The sequence below is a fragment of the Chaetodon trifascialis genome, chromosome 15, assembly GCF_039877785.1.
Source record: "Chaetodon trifascialis isolate fChaTrf1 chromosome 15, fChaTrf1.hap1, whole genome shotgun sequence".
NCBI classification, from domain to species: domain Eukaryota; kingdom Metazoa; phylum Chordata; class Actinopteri; order Chaetodontiformes; family Chaetodontidae; genus Chaetodon; species Chaetodon trifascialis.
The window spans coordinates 17,602,864-17,618,518 of record NC_092070.1 but is presented as its reverse complement, the minus strand read 5'-3'; the positions used below and the strand labels follow the sequence as shown (position 1 = coordinate 17,618,518).

Sequence of the window (15,655 nt, the reverse complement as noted above, 5' to 3'; positions counted from 1 at the left end):
AAAGAACTAAAGATTTCCCTGATGCAGCCACTGACTTGTGACGTCAGCCAGAGATTTGCTTCACAGGAGCAGTTTGTGGTGCCTCGCACATTGGCACTTTGGTTAAAGATGAAGATGGATGGCCCTCGCCCTGCATTTCTCAGAATGAAGGGGAAGTGGCAAAGCTCTGGCCTTAATACTTACCATTTTGTTAGAGACTATTGCACACAGTGTGCTGTGTTTGGATGATGCTGGAGGCAGCTGCTGTCAGTGTGTTTAAGACATGTTGACAGGGACAAACACTTGCTGATAGTCTGTGTTCAATGAGCACCTGAGGTAAAGACTTTCAGCTAGAAAAACGTTCCTTGTCCTGTGTCTTTTTGTAACATTTTGATGTGGTTTGTAACTGCAAATCAAACAAAATCACTGGTCTGGTTTTATTGATTGTCTGATGATGTGTCTTTCGGTAAAGTAGGACATCAACAGGAAGCTTTGATCAGGATGAGTTTCCTGGTGAGTCACATCTGAACTGAAACTTTGCTTTGAGATTGAGTTTTGGAGAGAAAGAAGTCAAATAGCTTAGGCTGATGGAGCATTTGCACCGTAACAGATAAGTGTGCTATCTTACTGAAAATCAGGTTAGTCATGCAGCATGCGGTGCCTTGATTTAAGTGATGCTCCGTCTCCTCTGAACTCTGCTTCACCCCATTATCAGATAGTGGGGCTCTCATCCAGCATTGTCATGCTCAGTGTAACATCTGCAGCCCTAAGGTATGAGCATGCCGTGCTTTGCCTTGGCTTATTTAGTCAAGCAGGAAGAATACACAAAGAGGGAGTTTTAGAGTTGTGCTGCATTTGTATTCGCCATCATCTACTTGATTGATGTCTTTGTTTGGTATTTCAGAAACAAAGAGATTAGCCAGTGTTACATCAGTATTAATAAATGCATGTAGGCCTCATCAATGGCAAGGAAAGTTGTGTAGGATGGGAGAGGCGGGAGGGTTCTGCGTTCGGAAAGCTGCATGATAGATTGTTGCTGGGGGACATTTTCTGAACTGGGCAGTTATTGTGTTTTCCAAGAGGTTTGTTTTTAATCCTTGTTGTTCCCCTCTGCCCGCATTCATGTGCGCATACTCCCCCTTTGTAATTTTATTTGTCAGACAGTGTAATCAAATGAAAGGTAAGTACTCTCAAACAAACAGCAGTAATTGTTAGTGGCCATTGTATTGAACCATCCAACATGCTCTTGAACGCAGAGCGGTTTTAATGTTTTTGGGATATTCGGGGCATCTGCGTCATTCATTTGTGATTGTCCATGATTTTTTTTTACACAAATATTAATAAATGAGCGGGCATTGTTAAACTCATCTGTACTTTCAATCAAAGGGAGCTAAATATTTCTCTTAAAGTTCCATCTTTTTAGTTTAGTGTTTGACTAAGCATTGCTAACAAGTCCAAAATTATTGCATTTATCTGAAAAAACTAGCGTCACATCATTTTTCACTCATTGAACACATCCCCAGGCAAAGCATTTTGGCTCAGTAACTTGTTTCAGGATGAAAAACACAAAAGGAAACAGGCCCAAACAACCCAAAAGGTCCCTCTGGCTCTGGCTGTGTGAGTCTCTGCCGTGGATCCACCTCTTGAATCAGATGTGCAACACTAGTGAGAAAAGCTTCAGGTCATTTCCTGGAACAGAGAGCTAGCAGGGCTGAACAACACATGTTCCAGAGGACCTTGATTGGTCTGGACCCACAGAGGGCCAAAGCTCTGGCAGGATATCATAACAGCAGAATAAACAAGCCTAATTAGCATCACACCTTCAAGCATATTAGTTCCACTCCAGCTCCCACCGAATGGCTGATGTGATTGCTATCATCCTACATTAAAGGCATCCAAGCTGACATGTTGTACCTGAGAAATCTGCTCGGATGAAGCACGAGAGACTTACGAACGCATGTCTTCAGGCTTCAGGGTGCGTCTTTAAAAATAATCTCTTGCTCTGGCGTCTTTGTTTTTGTTTTGTTTTTTTTAACAGTGAATGTTACAAGCAGTGAATGCTCATTTAAGGAAAAGCCTTATTTTCAGTTCAGCTTGGGGGCCTTTCGTGATGTTATATCTAAAAATATGCAGTTACAATATGAATCAGAAGCCTTCCACATCTGCAAAATGAGACTGATGAAAATTCAGTCTTCTTCAGTGTGGCATTAGTTGCCTGATTACAGGACATGCTTCACTTCTACACACAACAAACATTGTTTTCATCTAAAAAGAAACTTATGTGCTTATACAGTATATTAGCAGCTCTCTCCACGCTGCTTGGAAACATTACTGCAAGATGTGCTCCTCTCAAGCTCACATGGCAGCTTCACAAATATGTAATGGCCAGTGTTGCAAGTGTTGGGACATAAAAATGGTCTCAGGGGCCAGAAAAGGTTGAGACACCCATTTTTATCTCTATCTTGCTCTCTCACTTTGGCAAACCCTTTCTCTCTTTCGTCATCCCTCCTGCAGGACTCCACCGAGCACTGAGTCTGGTTAATCATTGCTCCTACTTGGTGCTAAGTTGCAGAAAATGGTGCAGGCAGGCCAGTGTGTTAGTTTGTCTATGTGTTTGTGGGAAGGGAGAGAAAGCGAGAGAGGAGGGAAACCCTTGGAAAGCTGTCACACGCTGGCGTAACACTCATGCCGTAAGCAAAAGCATGCGCTCAACCACATCCATATTAACCTCTGCTGTACCTGGACATATGCTTAAATGTCACACACTCACAGAATGAAGCCTGATCCCTTTCTCAGGTAAGAACTGGATCTGTCACACTTACAGTGCAGATGTTTGGTGCTGCAGAGCTGCCCAATCTGGTGTGACTGACATAGTTTGGTAATAGTTTTGTTCATGCAGTCAGTGTAAACTATCGTTCTTGCATGAAGAAAACACGTTGAACTGATGTCCTAATTTTCCCATCTCATTCCAGAGATGCTTCTTTGTTTTGAGCCCCTTCTGTTGCTGTAAAACTCAGTACTTAAAGTGTAACAGCAGCGGAAACACAATTGTGACATGCCTTATGGTGTTAAGGGCACAGGAGTCAGTGCTGTGATCTCAGCTGGACCAGTCCTGACCCGATGTCAGACCAGACAAGAGTAACTCTGATCCCTCAGGCGCCCGCGGCTATCAGTCAGTCTGTACCACAGCTAATGCTAACTGCATCCTGTGGTCATTACACTGAACAGACCATTTAGAAAATATGGCTCTTTAGTTTAGATATTATCTGAAGTCTGACTTCCAGTAGAGCTTTGTAATATGTTGGGCGGACCTTTAGATTGTGACTCCTGGTGGAAGCTTGTTGACATGTTCAGTCAAAATGCAGACTGAAAGCTCGCTTGGAATTAAGGCTTTCTTGAGCACATACATTACATACTGAACATCTGTCACGACACATTGTGCTCTTATCTCTTAAACAAACACCATACCCCCCAGTACACAAAAGAAATTCCAAACACATCAGCATGAGCCCATCCTCCTCCCTGCCACCAGACTAGAACAGAATGGAATCTGAAACGTTTTCGCCAAAAATGTTTCCATGGTCAAGGTGTTTTTTGCAGAAACGTTTCAGATTTCGTTTCGTTCTCCGGCTTCGACCAAATCTCTCGGTGGATTTTGTGGCTTCCATCGACACACAGGTGAGTGACCTCTGGCACACGTGCTCAATCGGAGACTGACATCCTTCAAGATGAAGGTGGACAGCGGCCAACTGTGAGTCACTGAGTGAGCGCAGCTCTGCTGAGCCGCAGCTGTCTCACTGATGGCACAAACAGCATTTCCTGGAGGTTTTTGGCCCTCTGCTTGGTGTTCTGGACAGTCTAATTCTGGGTAGTCCATCCTGCTGCATCAGTCAGTGGTGCATCTTGCTACCCGTGCTTATAAATGAGTGGCCAGGATGGAAATGGGACTGGTCAGGCTCTGAATGGATATCCCCCTCTATATGTTTAACACACAGGTTACACTGACATATTGTCTTAATTTATTTTGTGCTTCTTCTTCTGCATGCCTTCAAATCTTGGTGTAATTGCAGTGTGATAGATTTGACCCAGCCTTTTCCTGTTTTGGTTCTCTTGTTTCGCACGGCCAAGTTGAGCCAAGGTAATAAGTAGTTTGTTTGCAATGAGCTTTGATGGATTGTGTCTCTCTGTGTCATCCAGGCAGTGTGGTGAGCGTAGATAAGCCCCCTTATGAGGTGAAAAGCCTTCCCCGTCCTGCAGTATCCCCACCCAGCACCAACAGCAGGAATAAGGGATGTCACGGCTGTTCCTCCTTTTGGCAATGCTCATTGTCTACTGCAGCATCCAGGTGGGTCCCATGAGCGTGCACGCACACAAAAATGCATCTGTACATACATGTTCACACTTTTTCCCAGAGGTAAACAGCCCCCATGCATCTCTGAACTTCACTGGCCTTTGTCAGTGTGGGGGTGGGGGTTTTCTCAAGCTCTGCAGCCCTGTGAAATAAGCCAGAGAGTTGTGGTGTGGAAGCCTAAATAAACTGTCACTGTTTTGTAATGGCACTAGTGTTATGGTGTACAATATATCAGCCTGTCCATAAAGCAGCAGAAGCCCCCCATACAGACAACACATTAGAGTGGGACACTGCATCATCTGGATGGATTCTGTTCCCATCTTGATGATGGGTTGTTTACAGCTTCTGTATATATGAAGTGAAGTGAAACAAATGAATGCCAGTTCAGCTAATGCACCCGTTTTGCCTTCATGCTTTGTGTGAAGCCCATTCGTTCTCAACATTTTTCTTGCCCATCCACTTACGCTACATCAATTAGCCCACAAATAACAGATGTTCCTGGTGTAAGTTTTTGTTCATTTTTCCCCTTTGGTGCTCCACCATTTCCCCAGGTGTCACCTGCTGCTTCTCTGGATAAGGTGAAGGAGAATTGGAAGCTGTACATGATGGAGTGTGATCACAACAACAGCCGAGAACCACCAAGCACCGGTGAGCTGAACATGCTCATTAATTTTTAATGTTTAAATGTGCAGTAATTAATAAATCTTTCTTGGCCACTTGGGCTGAAACACCACCACTTGGCTCATTATGACCTGTTCGAGTTACAACTTTGTCCATCTGCTGTGTGGTGCTTGGTGGAATGCAGTGGGTTTATCTCTGATAAGCTGCCCGCTAAGCCCAAAAATGAGTCTATGAGAGTGAATCAAGGCAGATAAGTCTCAGGCTGTAAAAGCAAACTGCTATAAGGGTGACATGAACTGCAGAGTTGGGTGATAATTCAAACTCAGTGGGTTTGTCACTAGGAGCGAGACCTTTCAAATAAAAGTATGAGCCATTGTTAAAATAAAAAAAACAAACAAACACTGGCATTACATCACCAATTAATAAACCGTGTGTGCATTAAGGTCGTGTTCTTATGCAGAAAAACAACAAAGTGCAACATTACACTAAGCTATGATGCCTAAATCATCATTGGGGCTCTGACAACATTTCTGAGAAGAGAAATAGAAAGAGATTTTTTTTCTGTGTAATTTGCATTCACATTTGCGAGAACATCAGTATTTACCGTCACCTTGTGGTGCAGTGGCAACTATCTAATGCAGTGGAGCAGGTAATGATTAGGTCGCACGGGCACCAGACTGTGGAGCGGCAGCAATTTCCGCTCCCTGCTCAGCCTATTGTGTAATCACTCTACTTGCAGCCACTCCCAGTTTTCTATTTGCTGCACCACAGTCTCTGCTTTCTGCTCATATGGACAGAGCTTGAGTTCGCTCCACCAACAGTGTTTAACAACACGCTGAATGCTGTTCCTCTGTTGCATTATAGTCTGTTAGCTTTTGGAAAAGAGCCGGAGAACACTGATGCTCCAACTTTCCAAAAAGGCCACACCATGCATACACCCTCTGCAGGAAGGGACATACAGGACACGGGCAGACCACTTTATATACTTGAACTATCTACCTGTCTGTACACTAACAACCGGCACTGTTTACATCCTTTGTTGACAAGATGAAAGCTGTAGTATAGCCAGAAGGTCATCAATGGACGGCTCTACTCTGAAGTCAAGATGAAAGACTATGATGTGTACAGATGCCATAATGACCACCAGCAACCATCACTTTAAAGACATGTTACTGCATTGCCTGATTCAGACCAATCCAGGCCACAGACTTAGAGGGTAAGGGTTGGGATTATACAGAAAAATATCACCCATATTTCATGTTTTTTATCCCCAGGCCTTGTGTGCAACAGGACTTTTGACAATTACGTTTGTTGGCCTGATGGACTCCCCAACACCACTGTCAGTGTGTCGTGTCCGTGGTATCTGCCGTGGCACCATAAAGGTGAGAGACATTAGTAGATGTCATGACACGTTGATGCAACACAACTTAAAATATCCTGCAGATAAAGACAGCTGTCCATGATGACTGAACTTTCCAGTGAATCACAGAGACTATGTATGTGTGTGCAGTTCAGCACGGCATGGTCTATCAGGAATGTGACGCAAACGGCCAGTGGGTGACTTACCAGAATACCAGCGAGTGTGAATCTAGTGATCCGAGTCAGGTAAGAAATGTCTCTCTCATTATTCTGTCTGTAAGGCAGGAGACACCAGGGAAACAAACAAGAGGATACTCATATCTTGTCTGCATGAACTCAGAGCACATACTAGATGCAAAGTTAGAGTTAATACTGAAACACACACGTCACCCCTCTCAATGAAGGAAACAAGTCTTAAGTCCATGTGTTGGCATGTGTTTTTTCGTTTGCAGCAGTACTATGGCCATATTCGAATCATGTACACCGTGGGCTATTCCTTATCCCTGGTGGCGTTGGTGTTAGCGCTTGGCATTCTCATTTTCTTCAGGTAAGAATGACCACCTGACTGCTCCAGTAGATTATGCACCAAACACAGCAGGGAGGGAAAATTATGTTCAAATGAATAGTTAGAAACTTCTGGTGGAGAGTTACAAGAGAAGCGATATCACTCATATATCTGTCCATTAAATATGAAGCTGATTAGACTAGCTGATCACCTGTTTCCAGTAGTTGTCATAAGCCAAGCGAACCAGCTGCTGGCTGGAGCTTCATATTTACTGCAGATATGAGAGCCATCTTCTCACCTAACTCGAGGTAAAAGCTGGATTGCAGTAGCACTTTTTCTCTGAATGAATGAATGAATGAATGAATGAATGAATGAATGAATGAATGGTGAAAAAAGGCCATTGTTGCCTCTCATTCATCAGGAAACTGCACTGCATGAGGAACAACATCCACATGAATCTGTTTGCCTCCTTCATCCTGCGAGCGCTGTCCATCCTCATCAAAGACGCTCTGTTGGAGGCCACAAACATCACATCGCAGGACCTCAGCAGAGACCAGGAGCAAGGGTTCCCCGGAGCGTCTATGCCTCCAGTGGAGCTGCTGGTCAACAATGAGGTCGGTTGTGATCTGCAGCTCAACACTAAGCTATAAGGGCAGTGTTTTACCGTGATCACTAAAGGACTGTACACAGATTGTTAGCAGGTGAGAGTTATGTACTTTTTCCTTTTGCTGAGGGTCGGGCAGTCTGTCGTTTTTGGGAGAGTAGAGGAAAGGCTTTTCATTTTTAACAACTTCAATAAATTAGTAACAAATGATGGTTCTAACATGCACAGTGGGTCATATGACAACAATCCTGTGTCTGTGTCTTTAAATGTCACCTCTACCAAAAATCATTTCCTCCTTGACTACCTTCTGCAGCATAGAAAAGTTGAAAAAGGTTAAATGTGTCACATAAGGTTGATGCATTAAAATGCACATTCAACCAGTTTTTTTTTTATTTTTTTTCCTCAGCAGAATTCTGCACTTTTAAAAGTGTACCATTCAACCTGTCTCCCCGTCCCAGTAAAGCTCTCATTAGCATACTGAATATTTGATAGTGGAGTAAAATAGAAAAAGCATAAAGTACAATATACTGTAAATAAATAAATATGTAAATTGCAAATAGTCACATGTATTGAAAATAAAAATGGTAATCTTGCGAAAGCGTAATTGTAGCCACAAAGATAATTGTAGCAGCTAATTATGTGTAAAAGGCGGGAGGGTCAACGACATGATGTGCAGAGTGCTTGTGCTTGTGTGTTTGCGTTGGGGGGGGGGGTCACAGCTGGCTGAGGCTGGGGTTAAAGTTGCTCCTGTTGTACAACCTCATGGATGAATCCTGACAGTAGCAGGAGCTCCCATCTGCCGCAGTGCTGAATAATGTTAAACATCAGACAGCTTGGTGTTTGTATCTGTTGATTAAACCTCACCGTTGTCCTGCAGACGACGGTTAGCTGTCGCATCGCCGTGGTCATGATGCAGTACAGCATCATGGCCAACAGCTACTGGCTGCTGGTGGAAGGCATCTACCTCCACAACCTCCTGGTCATCACTGTGTTTACAGAGAGGAACTACTTCAAAATCTACCTGTGCATTGGCTGGGGTGAGCTGGCCTGTTGGCTGCGTGTGACTTTGTGTGTGGTGATGTAAGACAATGATGTGCTGTATGATGGTTTTGCATGAAAGGAAATAAAGCGAGGGCAGATAAATGTAAATGGCTGTTACATTTAGACAGCTCTCATTTCTGTGCAGGTACCCCGTTAATTTTCCTTGTGCCCTGGGTGGTGGCTAAATACCTGTATGAAAATCAGGAGTAAGTTTCCACAGCACTCATCCTCTCCCTCTCTTTCTCTATCAGTCCTGAATCTGTAGCCTCTATCAGACAAACATTTTACATCTTAGCTCGTTCATGTTGATCCCACGCTCGAAGCAGCATCATCAGAAAAAAAGCCGGCAGATGGTCTTTCTTCTAAACATATGCATGTTGACACTCGTCAGCTTATGGTCAATTTAACACGTAATTACTACACGAGGAGTTGGCTGCAATTTAACGTTTGTCTTCTGCTGGACGCCAAATATGGAAAATATGTCAGAACGGCAGTTGGGTTAGTTTTTAATATTTCATGTTAATATTCAGTACCCAGACTTTATTATGCAGTCTGTTAGGGTGCAAATCGGGGCGAAGGGGATTTTAAAGCAGGACTTTCTGAACCGTAGACACATTGTGCTCTTATGCAAAGCTTTAAAAACCCATGATGGCGCTGTGTGTGCCGCCTCTGGGGTTTGGCCGTCAGTCTCTCGCATTTCATCAGCCAGGGAGAGGACTGTTTCTACTTTCTACTCTTTCTAACAGTGTCATAAGATGATTCAGTCGTCTTTGAAAGCATGTGAGGTATTTCTGGTCGTCTGTCACTTATCTTTCCTCCAATGCTTTTCTTTTTCAGATGCTGGGAGCAAAATATAAACATGAATTACTGGTGGATCATCCGTTCTCCAATATTGCTGGCAGTTGTGGTAATTTCCCCCTCCTCCCTCTCATTCTGTTGCTGTCTCCTGCTTTGTTTTTACCATTATGCCCCCCCCCCATCATGATATGCTATTTCCTAAATATTTCAATTCACTGTGCCATCTGACTTGTTCATTATAAGTGTATTTGTCCCATAATCTTCATGTTAACCCAGCACTCCCGAATTTGAAGAGCACCATGCACCATACAATATTAAATAAAGCTATTTATTCATGAAGTGCAAAATGTTGTCTGCGCTTTAGGGCAAACACGTGGGAAACATCTTATACAGAAATATGATTTTCCTTGCAATGTGACCTACTACACAGTGTAGCAAACCCCTAGCCGTCCTGTGACCAGGCCCATTACTGTAGGTGAGCTCTGCAAAGGTCAGTGCTGAGCTTTTATGTAAGTTCAATTTGTCATGGCTCTTATTTCAGGCTAGTTACACAGACATCCCGGCATTTTCCATGCATTAATCGTCCTGCTAAGTGGCCTGTATCCCACAGGAATTCCTGTGTTTGAGTTGTCGCAGGGTCGGGAGGGCCGGTTCCCATTTCACTGCTTCCGTCTTTATCTTTATCCCACCAAATTCAAGCTGCACAAGACTACGCTCAGTAGTAAACACTTGTGTGAGGTTGTGTGTGTCTCTGTGTGTGTGTGTGACCGTGTGATTCTGCTTTTGCAAAAAGTCCCTCAAAGATCAAAGTCTATGCACATGTGCATAGATGGAGAAAGCTGCAAAGGTTATATATGAGTTTTCATCACCCTGCAGTTGTGCTTTATATACTGTATATACATTTCTTTTTCCATTTAATTTGAATCATATTTATTTATTATGGCCTTTGGTTAAGATTCCTTTATATACTAATACAAGTTTTACTTAAACCATTCAATAAATGGCCAGACTTCAGATGTAGCTATGCAGTTGAAACTCTACTCAAAGTAGTCCATTCAGGTTGAGTTGAAAATATATGTATTGTTTCATCTTTATTACCGTGTTGCTTGGCTTGTATGTTTTGGTCATTTCATCGATATTACTGAACAAAACGTACTAAAACAGCAAAAACTCTGCTGTGTTTAGAATAATGAGACGCCTGAACAATAACTGCGTGTACAAATTAGGTCCAGCGTCACTTTCCTATTCCAAGCACCTGCAAATTACCGGTAACAACTAAGCTGTGAATAAAAAGGTCACATCATAAGTGATTTTCCTGAGAGGAACACCCACCGATTCTTAAAATGCCAGCTGCTGTGAAAGGGTTCCCTGATAACGATGTGCCTCTGCTGTGTTTAATGATGTTAAAGGGCTGTTTTGCCCTTGGTATGAATCCATGCACACAGCTTTTGTTTTATAATAATAGTGCAAAAAGTCTTCATCTGAGGCTTTTGCCTTTTCTTTCTTTCCTGTGCAGCAGTTTTCATTAGAAATTAATTTCTAATGGACCATTTGTGTGAGTATGCTGTGTCTTCTGGAAAGAAATACTGCTGTTGAGTTTTTTTTAAATGGAATATTTTTGTGAAAATTTCATACACCTCCAACGCATGGGGGCGGCAGCTGAAGTTTCAGCCCAGCAGTTTCTCAACACCTTTGCACATAAAACCAAAACTATCTGCATGACTACACTTCACTATTAGCATATGAGAAAACATGTTTTGGCTGAGGTGACCCTTCAACATCTGTTTGTCGTTCAGTCCAAGCTGTTATCATCAACACCGGCGTCTCTGTCTCTCACAGATCAACTTCCTTATCTTCATCCACATCATCAAAATTCTTGTGTCAAAACTTCGAGCGCACCAAATGAGATACACAGATTACAAATTCAGGTGAGTTCAAACGTTGAAGCAGTTGTTCTCTTTACATTACGTTACTCTCTCCACTTATTCCATGCTTTGTCTCTTGTCCTGTCCGTCTCAGGTTAGCTAAGTCGACCCTAACCCTGATCCCTCTGCTGGGTATCCACCAGGTGGTCTTTATCTTTGTGACAGACGAGTCCACCAAGGCCACCATCGGTCTGCGTCTCACTAAGCTCTTCATAGACCTCTTCTTCTCCTCCTTCCAGGTTGAACTTGAGAAGAACTTGAACCAAAGCATCTGTTTTTATTTTCATGAACAAATAATATTGAAAAATGAATTATATGTTTTGGAAGAGATGCGACAGTTGAGGAACACAGGAGACAAAGGGCTGAGACATGCCGAAACAGGATAAAACGGGATTTCAAAGCACTGTCTTTGTCCTGGAATTTGAGTCAATCTGATCCAGATTAAGTCGCAGATGCACAACTGCAGCTGAATTACGTTGATCACCTAATCAATTCCAAATTTCCAAATTTATGCTGCACAAAATTAACAGTAAACCACAGAAGTTTCATTTTGTCTAAGTGTCATTCCAGGTGTCACTTGTTCAGTGGTCTGTTCAGTAGTTTGTACGTCGAAGTTTCCCATCCCCCAGACAACTGAGAAGTGCTAAATTTACTTGTGTGTCGGGGATGATTTGATTAACACATCTGTGCGGCTAACTGACACAGCCGGTTAGCCGCACAGACAGCACATTAGATTAACATGATGTGCTGTCTGTGCTGCTAACTGGCTGAGTCACTCTTTGACTTGATGACAGTGACCTTTTTGCTCTGGGGACACCGATGACGTGTGTCAACATTACAGCTAACCAACACGGACAGAAGATACTTTAATGTGCATGTTTGCACTCAGTGGTTTAGCCATAAAGCTTCAAATGTGCACCTTTTAACAAAAAAGATGCATACATTAATGTGCAAAATCATCTGCATCTGAGTTGTGTTTTCATGGCTTCAATCAATGTGTGATTGAATATTGCAGCCGTCATGTCGGGGACTGACTCAGTATTGGTTGTCTCCACAGGGTCTCTTGGTGGCCATCTTGTACTGCTTTGTCAACAAAGAAGTGAGTGTCCTCATTTGCACGACGACCCGGACTTTTCGCTCGTGATCACATTGACTGACTTTCTTCTCCATCCTCTCCTCAGGTGCAGTCCGAGATCCTGAAGAAGTGGAAGCGCTGGAAGCTAGGGAGGAATATCGAGGAGGAGTACCGCCACACCTACAGCAATACCCCCAACACGAAGACAGGCAGCCTGTTGAACCACGTCCCCAGACTGCCTCATCTCCCAGACATCGCCAAAACCTCTGCCCCGGTCTGCACCCCGGAGGAGAGGCACATGCTTGTTTCTGGATGCCACAACGGTATGGCCCACAGTAAAGAGGTGGACCGGTGCGCCTCCCCGCTGCATGAGGGAACCATCAGCAACTGTACCCTTGTGGAGGACATCAGCCTTATGGACAAGGTGCAGTGTTATGAAGGTCAGAGAGAGAACGTGGAAAGCCACCTGTAAACGGCGCTGGACACGAGAACTTGATGAAGGTTGGAGGGCATTGAGCTCTCATCTGCCTCTGGCATACTGCCCTGGGTGGCTGTGAAGAGCTGGGCTGGGAGAGTCATCTGTCAGAGCGGTCTTTCCCCAGAGATCACTGTCACTGGGAGACTGAGCAGCACTCAGCCCTCTCCACAGCCAGATAACGAGTGCAGCAGACATCCACGCTGAGACGTCCAATGTGCTGTGAGCCTCGTGTATGGATTTTTGTCAGATACTGATAGAAACTGATGCATGTTGAACAATGCAAAAACAGCATCCGGAGGCAGATAAGCCATATAAAATAATAAGAAAGAAACCCCTGAAACCTCACATAGCAACAATGGAAACAAAACAACAACAAAAAGATGCAGGGTCCTTGCTTGAGCCTCTGCTTTATATGTGATGTGTATTAAATGTGTATTTTGTGGTACTGGAGTTTAAAGACAAACTGGACATTGAACTGCAGAAACAAAAAACAAGTGGCACAAAACAAGATGGTTTGCAACAGAGGAAATGTTTTTCTTTTTTGCTTTGCTCTGATATCTGTAAATGGTTTCCTGGCTATTCTGACTTTGATAACAACGTACAGAAGAAGTTGACTGAACCTCATACAGTGAGGCGACCACAGTGTTGTTCAAGCGGCCCCATCCAGGGCCCACTGGAAATTGGCAGCTGCTCTCCATCCTGGCTTACATATTGACTTTAAAAGAGGTCCAGAGATGTTATGGGGTGAATTATAAATAAGCTAAAATGATCATTGCTTGATGTACTTGTGTTTTACAATAAAAAATACAAAAGCTTCTTTATATAGGTCTAATCCTTGGATACTGCTGAGGGCTACAGTTGTAACTGTGTAAAGGTGTGTTTTCAAGGGGAATAGTTGCAATTCTGTGCCATTAAATCTGTTTTCTTTTCCCCTTGTCATCAAGATGTCTGACTCAGATGCCTTGGCGTAAAGTATGAATTATGAACTATATATACTCAGCTCTTGAGATGAACGCTGATAGTGGAAAACGTGCACTCAAATCAAGGATAAAAACACAAAGCATGAATTGTAAAGCCACACATGCATACAGTATGAGTGCAACGCTGTGAGTCAGGATAACATGTCATCTCTGGAAGAAGGGTGTTTTTGCAATGTTAAATATAGGCTGTCATGCATGCAGATTGTGCAGATTTAGTGAGCTTAAGTATAAATTGTGTGAATCACTCGCTGAGGATTCATGCTATGCAGTGCCATCACATCAGTAGAAATGCCAAACAGTCAAAAAGTCTGCGCTAATGACTGCGTACACTCAGCTACTCCACACACAGTGTTTATTATTCAGCCTTCTGCTGTGTCTGCAGGGGCTGTGGACACTTCGAACAAAAATCTGCACCCTAAAAGTAGAACAAAACCTCTCCGGGAAGCATTCTAGTGACAAAGGAAGCTGAATTCAAAGTGGTACATTTGCTTCTGAAGACATTGCGTTTATTTTTAAAGCCTCCAGCAGAGCATTCATTCATTGTTGAGTTGCTAAACCTTTTGCCAGAACTAACTCAACTTGACTTTGTATGTAAGACTATTTGCACAATGTTAATTTAAAATTGGTAAATACTTTGTGTGTATATAAATGTGTTGATTTATTTGATCGCTGTGAATATATTTCATGATTGTGTCTGTGTGAATGTGTGTACAGGTATATTTTCAGGTGGGTATGAATGTGTGTGGTTTCAGTATTCCATATTTGTTACAGTGAAGTGAGTCATTGGCTGCAGCTGATAAGCGATTGGTTGATATAAAGCAATGCAAATGGCTTCAAATGGAGCACAGATGTCAGAGGTCGCTCTCGAGCATATACAGTATTGCACCACATAACATTCTCAGAAGTCATGCCTATATAAGGCACGAGGAAGATGCAGCACTGTTTTATTATGGAAACTACTCTCAGTGCGACTTCTCAGTGTCATTTCATAGTCCAGAGCTAAATTAGAGCACAGCAGCGACATGTTTGTCATTCAGATAATAGCTCTGTGCGTTTACACTTCAGCCAGGTGCTGGTGTTGAGCTGGTAGAAAAAAAAAAATTGCATGCCGAGGCTATTTTCCATCAGCGTCTGCTGAGGATTGTAATAGAGCAGGTAGATATCCAATACTGAGAGCTGAGCTGGGAGCATGACGCACACACTTGCGCTGCTGTTGCTCAGAGGTGAATTTGCAGTGTTTCTTGTTTTGCAGAGCAGGAGAGGTGCTTCGATACTGACAGTAACAAAGGAATGTTGTGCACCTTGAGTGAAATACTATTCGGTAGAGTATATAAGTATGGTCAATGAGTATAGTGCTAATTTTGTTTCAAGCTAATACATGTATTTTAAGCTGTGACCATAACCGTGTATGTTTTTGAAGCCAGCAGCTTGGGTCACTCCCCTTTCTGGACCAAAGTGGTTCTGTCTGAATGTATTGTTTAGAGGCCCAAATCAGTATGTTCCTTTTTATTTTCGCTTGAAGGTGGTTATGTACAAAGTATCTTTTCTGTGAGGAACAGTCAGGCAACTGACTGTGTTCATGTGTATACAATTCATCATATATTGTGTCCGCTTATCGAACTTTGTCCATATGGTGAAAGAATAAATTACAGTGTATGTGAAAGAGGATTTTAACTTGCTGTGTGTTTTGTATCGGTGGACATTATGTTAAAATAAATAAAGAGAACTCATGTGTAGGTCGGCTTTCTTGGCTTGTTGCTGGTGTAGGCTGCGGTGGCTTGCAGGCTGTCCTGGTTGGCTGAATGCCAGGTTGTCTTATAAGAGAAGTGAGTATTGATTCTACCCTGGGATCTGGTGCTGCTTGTGAGCACACACTGTTCTTTATGGCCAAAATGAACAGTGTGTGCTCACACTGACCTATTAAATCCACCTAGTTTCA

General features: G+C 43.1%; 1 protein-coding gene across 1 annotated transcript in view; it reads left to right on the top strand.

The window, feature by feature from the left end:
• The window catches only part of gcgra (glucagon receptor a), a 35,242-nt gene extending 19,791 nt beyond the window's left edge, over positions 1-15,451 (top strand). Inside the window, exons 2-14 of the mRNA XM_070981761.1 lie at positions 4,177-4,324; positions 4,882-4,978; positions 6,226-6,333; positions 6,462-6,556; positions 6,763-6,857; positions 7,237-7,429; positions 8,297-8,456; positions 8,606-8,666; positions 9,298-9,367; positions 11,098-11,186; positions 11,278-11,422; positions 12,241-12,282; positions 12,365-15,451. Coding sequence (XP_070837862.1) covers positions 4,271-4,324; positions 4,882-4,978; positions 6,226-6,333; positions 6,462-6,556; positions 6,763-6,857; positions 7,237-7,429; positions 8,297-8,456; positions 8,606-8,666; positions 9,298-9,367; positions 11,098-11,186; positions 11,278-11,422; positions 12,241-12,282; positions 12,365-12,730 — 1,575 coding nt within the window. The 5' untranslated portion in view covers positions 4,177-4,270 and the 3' untranslated portion in view covers positions 12,731-15,451. The remainder of the gene's footprint in view (positions 1-4,176; positions 4,325-4,881; positions 4,979-6,225; positions 6,334-6,461; positions 6,557-6,762; positions 6,858-7,236; positions 7,430-8,296; positions 8,457-8,605; positions 8,667-9,297; positions 9,368-11,097; positions 11,187-11,277; positions 11,423-12,240; positions 12,283-12,364) is intronic.
• Positions 15,452-15,655: the final 204 nt, after the last annotated feature.